The sequence below is a fragment of the Dysidea avara genome, chromosome 2 (assembly GCF_963678975.1).
Source record: "Dysidea avara chromosome 2, odDysAvar1.4, whole genome shotgun sequence".
NCBI lineage: Eukaryota > Metazoa > Porifera > Demospongiae > Dictyoceratida > Dysideidae > Dysidea > Dysidea avara.
The window spans coordinates 14,240,815-14,250,851 of NC_089273.1; the positions used below are offsets into that span (position 1 = coordinate 14,240,815).

General features: G+C 36.8%; 1 protein-coding gene across 1 annotated transcript in view; it reads left to right on the forward strand.

Annotated features, from left to right (window-relative positions):
* LOC136247836 (uncharacterized) overlaps positions 1-3,352 on the forward strand; it is a 4,714-nt gene extending 1,362 nt beyond the window's left edge. Inside the window, exon 2 of the mRNA XM_066039658.1 lies at positions 3,239-3,352. Within this exon, the coding sequence (XP_065895730.1) occupies positions 3,239-3,352 (114 nt within the window). The remainder of the gene's footprint in view (positions 1-3,238) is intronic.
* The last annotated feature ends 6,685 nt before the right edge of the window (positions 3,353-10,037 follow it).

Consider the following 10,037-nt stretch of genomic DNA (forward strand, 5'->3'; position numbering starts at 1 on the left):
CCTCGATAAGAGAGCCGCCAGTGCCACCCTATGGACGAATATAACTAAACAAGGATGCAGCATGACTTTAGAGAGGCAAAGCATCACGTTTGATGTGCAAGATTTCTTTAACGCATTGTAAATTGGTCGATATCGGCAAATTTCGTGGATATCGGCATTTGTTGGTTTTTGAGGTCGCTAGAAGAGCTGCCAGACCAACCCTATCAATGAAAGCTACTGGCTATGGGTTTAGTAAGCTTTTGAGAAGTAAACTAGCACATCTGGCTAGCAAAGGTCCCCGTCAGTGAATAAAATCGGCATTTTTGACGAATTTTTGACATCCGTCGAGCTCAGCCAGATGGCAAACAATTTTGGAATTCCATGATATTTGGTGTGGTAGTAGTTGGACCCATGCCAGACCAGTTTGACCTGGGAGGGTTACTTTGGCATCGCTACTGTGTGCTTCAGTGGCATCGAAACTTTTTTCGAGTCCGAAATTTCATTTTCGCGATGCTGCGGCTGGAAATCGCTCCAGACAATGCAGCCACTGATGGTTTTAGTTTAGAGTACAGTTAGTAAGAAAGGTTGAGAGTGCATATTATAGCTTTAAAAGACATTTACTTGAAGATATAGCAAAAAATCTCGTAATTTGTAAGCATATTCGCCGATTTGCAAGACAAGACGTTAATGAAAAATAACACCAATCTGGCGTTTTCTAAGTGGTACCTAGCCTAGCATTTGTGGGTGGTTTGGTAGTTGATTCTCGGAGGTCGAAATTTCACGTTACGGACCCTACCAATGGATTAAAAACACGAACATCAAAATAAGCTTGCTGATGACAAACACCCCAGAATCCCTGAGCTCTCACATTCAAACGAACACCACATTCAGTATTTGCAGAGTGTGAATGCAGGTTTGTCTTCCTTCACCTATTAGGTGAGCATTCCAGAGTGGTATATATTACTTATACCATGGCCACTCGGGATTTGCCTGATATATATGTGACCGGATCTACGAAAACCCGACATAATGGCGCAGACCTAAATTTTCAGTATAAGCCATAGATTTGCAATGGGTAAAATATTTGCGTAATCGAAAAAAATCGTAAAATGTTTAAACGCTTTGTTCTTTGTGAAGGAAGGGCCCTATGATAAAAACCTGGATATCACTTTATTTGCTTACTCAAGAGAAGTTCATACATGTTTGTTTCGTTGTAGTAGACTAAGGGATACGTAAGTTATGAGCGTTTGTTTACGTCACGTCGAAACGATCGTACGCGATCGATTTTTCTTCACTGATTTCGTCTCTGTATGCAGTGAAGAATGGTAATAGAAGAACAACGTACCCAGAAATGGACTCTCCTATTCATGGCGAACACAATGGTTCAATCAGACAACACAGAAACAATGTGTCCGAGAATAGATGCAATTACACACTCGCATATTTCCGATCATAACTATCCGTAACGGTGATGGAAAGAAATAAACTGTGGCTCTGCTGATAGCCAATGAACAGCTCTATCAGATGGTGGTGGTAGGAAGTGGCTAAATTATTTGGGGTAGGAAACATTGGCTATTATCCGAGAAAAATAAGAATACTAATTTTCTCGTGGAAACTTTAATCCGCTCTAGTTAGCTAACCATAAAAGCTTTTTAGCTCAAACTTGGAGGTTCAGATAGGCTATGTATAAAGTATGCCCACAATAATTTTCATACGGTTTGGTATAACCGTGTACGGGAACCAGCTGATAGCTCGTGTCCGAGAATAGAGGTGGTGACATGCTCGCATATTTCCGATCACAGCTTCCTGCAAATGAGATAGAAAGAAATAAACTATGGCTCTGCTGATAGCTAATGAATAGCCCTAACAGATGGTGTTGGTGGTAAGTCTTTAAATAGAGATTTCCAACTAAATTAAATAATTAACATTCCATATATTCATTGGTATGACAAATATTGCGCATTTTGTCAGGGTCATTTTAGTGCAAACCCCACCTCAATCAGAGGTTCCTATCAAAATATATAAGGAAAAGAAGTTGAAAGTGTGATGATTTTTGTGTACAACATTTCAATGCTTTTTATGTATATTGCATGGCACCAAACACAATATTCAAAGTGTCATAAATCTAGGTAGGAAACTAATAACGACATGAAATTTTCACCACATATCTATTTTATGAAGAACAGCATATTAACTAAGTAAAACTTCTCAAAAGTGACCACTTCTTTGTAGACTGACCACTCAGAATATTACATGAATAAAGCAAGTGATTCACAAATAAAACTCTATGTATTGTGTAATACTAAGTATACACAGGTACCTAATGCATTTTCAAGGATAAAAAATCAGTAATATTTTATAAATGGCAAGTACTGGCATCACAAGTCACAATTAACACGTACTTCGGAAACATGACAATCAGATAACACAATGTAAGAGCAACATTATTTTTAAAATAGATTTGTTTGGACACTGCTCAGCTTTATTTGTTGCATCGTAAGCACTAAGGATGAAAATTATCATATAACACAATGACATCACTATACTACAAAGAGAAAATATAAATAGTTTCTGATCAAAATTACAATCACTGAAGCTGCTATAAAATGGATCAAAACAGCAATAAATACGCCATAATATAACAACAGATAAGTGTGAAGCCATGTAAGGTTGGTATGACGTGCCAGTCTCTACTTTTGAAAAGATTATGCTCAACCTTGAACCTTATTTTGCAATTCCGCGCAAGACAACAAACTCCTCACCTTCAAACTATACTTGCATCGATGCAGGGGGATGCCTTGAAGCCCAGGGTGATTGTAATGCTGAATTCTGAGCAGTGTTAGGTGGCGATTTACCTTTAAAAAGACCATATTTCCATCGTAATCCAACATCAATCGTCCTCCAATCAAAAAACACATGGAAAAATCGAAATCAGCATATACGGTTTGCCCAGAACCACTTTCTTCGTCCTCGTCAGCAGCTGATTCACGCGGAAACACTGGGAAACTTCGGCTATCACAGGTGCCACATTCTTCCAATTAGAATTACGTACGCAATTATTTGTATGGGCTCTCTATGGGATTTTTATTTCTCAAATTTTGATTTGCTGTATTTCAATAAGTACCGCATGAATTTTAATCCAGTAAAGTGCAATACAAAGTACGAAGCATTGGCTACCATTTACTGGAACGGCAGCTTGTGAAACGTTTATTGAAGATGTATAATTTAAGTAGCAAAAATATGTGTTTAAAATTGGTAGGTTGGAAATCGCTACTTTAAAGTATTTGATGTAAGATTACTGACCGGTGTCCGACAATACTTGAATTTTATCCGAGAATATATGATTTCGAGCAACGACTTTGATGTGGTCTAGCAAAACAATCAAACAAGCGTTTTGGCTCAAACTTGGAGGTATAGTTAGGCTATATTCGAGTTATCGCCACACCAATTTTCGTAGGATTCTGTCCAGCAGTTTACGAGAACGAGTGTCCGAGTATACATGGTGTCCGAGAATAGATAATTTACTCTCTTTGTGTTCTTTTGTATTCATTACGGTGCTAAAAATTCAATTTTGGTAAAAATCATTTTAAATTAAGATCATGGAGATATGACACGTAACCGATGGTGTGTAACAATTGCCGGCGATCGAGATTCGGGACGAAAATTACTAATAATTTTCACGCCTACCAGGCAAACTGCATAGAGCAATAAGCTGAAAATACGTATGTTGCTGGAATAATCATTATACAAAGTCCTTGCAGTAGTACAGAAGAATCGGTTTACAAACCACTGAGTTATGATTCGAAAGCCAACTACGTGTAGCAAATGCGAGATCGAGATATTGTATTTTGTAGTGTACTGTGCAGCAGGGGCGGATCCAGATTTATAGAAAGAAGGGGGCAAAAATGAACTGAGGCACTACATTGTCTCTGGTTTGATAAGGTGAGACCAAAAAAAAAAAAAAGGTCGCAGCCATCTGACAATAGCTGCCCACCTCACCAACCACGCATTTATAGCTGATAGAGTACATACTGTGACTGCTTTATTAGAGTGACTGCTCTATTAGAGTATCTCGATCTTGGTATACTAAAATTTTTGGAGGGGGGTCAAGAGCTAAACAATGAATGATTTTATACAGCATTTGTGACCAGATTTGCGAAAAGGTACCTTTTTCACACACAAAATTTGACCCATCTTTTGGAATTTATTAAAGTTTCATAACTCTCTGATCATGGAATATAATTGCTTGAAATTTTCAATGAATGTAGCTACAGTTTCTGGCTACATTTTGGTATTAAGAGCAAGTTAATCAATATAAGGAGTCAAGTATTACATCATTTTGTTTGCTGGTATGTCAAATGTATGGGAAAGGTACCTTTTCGCAAATCCGGTCACATTTGTAATTTTAATTTTTCCTTCTGCTCTGCAGAGTGGGTAGATCGAGATCAGTTAACATTGTGAAAACACTGGAGAATCTAGAAAAGTCTTTATAGCACATTTTTGTGGTAGATCTCTGTACAGCTTCTAATTGATTAATGTTAACACATGTGTACATGTGTGGGTCCCAGACTGAGGAAGCATACTCCATAATAGGGTAAACTATTGCTTTATAAATATTACATTTAACTGTGGGAGGGCATTGATAAAGACGGATGGTATGATGTTTAACTTGTTTGTTATTCATAGGAATTCACATTTAATTGGATTAAAGGTCATAAGCCACTTGTGTTCCCACTGTGTTAAGGAGTTAAGATCACATTGTAATTGATGGCAGTCCTCCACGGAGTAGATATTTGAGTAAAGTATATCATCATCAGCATAAATTCGAACTTTACTTGAGACATGTAAAGGAAGGTCATTGATGTAAATCAAAAATAATTGTGGAGCCAGAACAGTTCCTTGTGGTACACCAGGTAGCATGTTACAGGAGTCACTTTGTTTATTATCTAACACTACTTGTTGTGATCTATCAGAAAGGAAATTCTTAATCCAAGACAAAAGAGGTCCTTAATACCAAAAATTGTAACTTGTGGAAGAGACGGGAGTGGGAGACCTTGTCAAAGGCTTTACAGAAGTCAAGCAGCAACACATCACATTTCCCTCGTTGGTTTAAGCATTGTGCAAAATCATGTACTAGTGTAATTAGTTGTGTCTCACAACTCCTATGCTGCTGGAAGCCACTTTGTTCATCACTTAAAGCTTGATGATGATTCAAGTGTTCAAACATGCTAGAGTAGATAATGTGTTCCATGATTTTTGAACATATACATGTTAGTGATACAGGATAGTAGTTGGCAGAGTCCTTCTTATTGCCTTTCTTATAATACTGGAACTATCAGAGCAGATTTCCATGTGTCAGATACTCTAATAGAACAATCACACTAATAGAGCACTCAGTTACGTTTATAACTTACTCCATTATAGAATTTTGCAACTTATTCAGTAGGGATTTCAGCTGCAAATAGTTAATTTTATAGACAGTTCAGCTACAAGCCAAGTCACCCTATAGAGAGTTCAGCTACAAATGTATCGCTGTAGAGATTCATAACAGTACAAATCACCCTGAAGAGAGTTCTACATAAACAAGTCTGTAGAGAGCTCAGCTAGAAACAAATCACGCCGTAGAAAGATCAGCTAGAAGAAGTTACCTTGTAGGGAGTTCAGCTATACAAGAAACCACCCTGTAAAGAGTTCAGCTGCAAACAAATCACCGTGTAGAGATTTTGGCTATAAACAAATCACTTCATAGAGAGTTCAGCTACAACCAAATCACCCTGTAGAGAGTAAAAAGTTACAGAGATCAGTTTAAAAAGGTAACCTTCTAGAGAGTCAAGCTACAAATAGTAAACCACCCTGTAGAGAGTTCAGCTACACAATGAAACCATTCTCTACAGAGTTCAGCTAGAAACAAGTCACCCTGTAGAGAGTTCAGCTACAAACAGATCACCATGTAGAGAGTTCAAGTAGAACAAGTCATGCTGTTGAGAGATCTGCTAGAAGAAGTCACTTTGTAGAGAGTTCAGCTACAAAAAAATACCCTGTGGAGAGTTCAGCTATGCACAGATTACCCTGGAGAGGAAATGAGCTACAAACAAGTCACCCTGTAGAGAGATCAACTAGAAGAAGTTACCTTGTAGAGAGCTTAGACACAAAGAAACTACCCTTTAAATAGTTCAGCTACTAACAAATCACACCCTGTAGAGGGTTCAGTTACAACAAATCACCCTGTAAGGAGTTCAGCTACAAACAAATCACCGAGCAGGGATCACAACTACACCTTGTCGAGAGTTCAGCAACAATCAAATCACCCTGTAGAGAGATCAGCTAGAAACAAGTTATAGAAATCAGCTAGAAGAAGTCACCGTGTAGAGAGTTCAACTACAAATAAACCATCCTGTATAGAGTTCAGCTACAAAGGAACCATCCTGTACTGAGTCAGCTAGAAACAAGTCACCCTGTAGAGAGCTCAGCTCCAAATAGATGGAGTTCAGCTACGAAAAGATCACCCTATAGAGAGTTCAGTTATGCTAGAAAGAGTTCAGCTTGAAACAAGTCACTCAGTAGAGAGATCAGCTAGAGACAAGTAACCTTGTAGAGATATCAGCTAGAAGAAGTCACCTTATAGAGAGTTCAATTACAAACAAATCATCCTGTAGAGAGTTCATTTACAAAAAAAATCACCCTGCAGGGAGTTCAGCAGCAAACAAATCACCCTGTAGAGAGTTCAGCTACAAACAGGTAACCCTGTACAGTGTTCAATTCAAGTAGAAACAAATCGTGCTGTTGAGAGATCAGTTAGAAAAAGTCACTTTGTAGAGAAGTCAGCTACAACCCACACCCTATTAGTAGGGTAGCTTAGCATCAATTTTTGAGATAATGTTTACAAAGCGGATAAAAGCACCAATTTTTTTCTGATACTTCCTTGGAACATATTAATTAATTTCAGAAGGGGTGCCAAGACCAATAATTTATTTTGTGGTTTTTACGGCTGCTGTTAAGTACTTGATTGGATGTTATAAAAATTCCATGCAATACAGGGTGTATTATACTCATCACTGCTGTTTACTAATTTTTTTTGAGATGTAGCTACCTGCATATGCTGTTATACCTGTTCCTATGCTAATGTAAATAGCCACACCCACCACTATTAGCCACATCCTCCATTTATTAAAACTTTATAACCCAGTAAGACCATTGTTTTCGATTATAATAATAAGCTTCTTCAGTTTTCACTTTCAATGATGCACAAACAATCACTAATTATTCACTAATTAGTTTTGTTGGCATTACAAAGGCCATGTATGACCATGTGGTCAATGTGTAAACAGTTTTGATAAGGTTTCATGAATGAATAGTATTTGACCAAGGACTTAATTAAGGTTTGTAAATCAGTGATTATTAAGCTAGTATATTTCAGACAGCTACTTTTAAAACATGGACATTAATTGAAATAAATGCATTATTTGTCAGCAGGACAAATCTGAGCCTTTAAAATGACCATTAGACAGTCATGGACGGAGGTGGCAGCGAAGAATGTTATTCATCTTTTTTAACAAATGTGAAAGAGTTTCACAGCATTAATGCACTTCCAACCAATATTTGTTTTGGGAATGACTTGGATGTCGAAGATTTAATCAGCCACCATGCTTTTTGGCACAAATCCTGTCATTTAAAGTAGGCTAACAAGAACAAAGAAAACGAAAACTGATCACATTGAAGAGTCTGGAAGAATGCCTACAAAACGCTAAGTATTGAGCATCAATATAATGCAAGATTTGCACAGTAGTGGAAATACACTCATTTTACCTCTCACAACTGCAAAGCTGCTATACACCACATGCAGCATCTTCACATGTATGTGATACGTTTCTCCACCATTCTCATTTTATAGCCATTACAGGATTGCTGTAGAATGATTATTTGCTATGAAATATTACAACTATAAATAGCTAGACTGACGCTACAACTACACACGTATATGTACACACCTATGTATGTATATGTGGAAATCATCCTTTAACAGTCTGGATCTGTCCCTTTGTACTATAAACAGCATAATTACATCTATAAATCTGTGACATCATACCTGCATTGTACAAAATTATAGTTATCACTGTGTCACAGTAGTGAAAGTATCCTGACATTTTGGAACTTACCTAAGAGTGTAAAATATATATTAAAACATCATCTTCAGGCTCTGCCTTTACCAAGTACTTTAATCATAATAAAACAATGTCCATTTGGTTCCACTTGGGGTACTTAGAGATAATAAGTCACTCTCTAGGATTCCTATGGATACAAATGCATGAAAATAGTAAGAAGAAAATGTCCTGACCACCTGGCAGACTCCTGTAAGCGTTTGAGCATTAATCGGATGGCTGCAGGTTCGAGGCTGCCCAGGTCCAGTCATGGATTTTTTCTTCTTTCTCCTTCTTTTCAAACATACTTAGGGAAGTTAATTTAAACATCTTAGGCCTTTATAAGGCCTTCTGGTATACAGGCTCTGCCTTTACCAAGTACTTTAATCATAATCATAATCATTAAACCATATGTGCACATGTGGGACTAATCTTACTACGAAAATAATCCCTGGAACTGAATATATAGCAAAACAGTCATGTACAATGCAACTATTTTGGACTAATACTATAGATGTACTTGAAACCTTTTAGTTTAATCAGAATACATTTTGTGATTGTTATGCTTGTTAGGTACGTAACTGTATGTAGTTAACTTCACATGGATTCATTTTGAATTTCACTGAGGCTTACTATATTGTTATGGAGAAAATTGAACATATGCAACCAGATTTGGAAAAAGGGGTCTTCCGCACACATCCAATTTACCAATTCATAACTTCAGCTAGGGAAAAGCTATAATTGACTTGAACTTTGGTCAGAATTTCACACAGACATAAAGTGATGAATGGGTAACATTTCAGGTTTACAATTATGTTTCTTGAACACTAAGGTATGGTCTTCCAAATTTAAAGATTTGGATGTGTGTGGAGGAAGATCCCTTTTTGCAAATCCTGTCACATAGTATGCTGTACTACACGAAGAATACTAAAAACTTTGAAGCTATTACAGAATGAAAGTATAATTATTCTGCTTAGTTGCTTAGTAAAGTCTATATACCTCCTCTCTGTATCATAAGGTATCTTAGGTATGCACTATTATACTGTATGTGAGTTTAAACTATTTTGAAATTGATTCATAAAACAGATTAGCTTTTAATGTGCACATGTGTAGAAGCATATGTGTAGAGAGAACCTGGTTATACTAACTAGCATGATTGCCCATAACTTTAACTGTAATGGTAAGTAAAACTGAACATTAATCTTTTTATGCTGGTGGTCATGGCTAGTTACCCTTTAGCACATGTGGAGAAATACTGTACATATGTTGTGCTTGCCATTCTCACAAATTTAGTTGAAACCCTTGTACATTCTTGCAAACATGGAAGGCCAGTCACAGTTTTTGTATCTATGAAACACATACAGGAAATCCCAGTACATACAATCTTATCAAAAACAAGTTTTACTTGTCTCAAGTAAGAACTATGGAAGTCCCTTCTTTACAAGAAAACCTACCAGGCCACACCTTAATAGGTGCTTGTAATGTAGACCAGGTTAGTAAACCTAACATTGTTAGACACAGAAGCTCCACATTGTTATTAATTAAATGTTATACTGTTTAAGGTGTTGATGGCATTTGCACAGCAAACATGGATGTTATAGATGACACTGCTAACAGATAAGATTGGGTTAGCAACATACTGTATGAAACAGGGAATACATATTTAAATAAAAATTTAAAGCTGAAAAGTGGCTGAAACATCAGTAGATTATTGCTTTTTAAATATTGTTTGCTGAAATGATCTTAATCTTTTCTTTTTGTATCTTGTAAATATTGTACATTACACTTTAATACATGATCAGCATATTTCAATACATACTGTTATAACAGTTCTTGTATAAACACATATGGTGCTCATTCACAATTGCCAAGGCAAATAGGGTAATTTTGTCTGTAAAGTACAAGTGTTTGTATGTACAA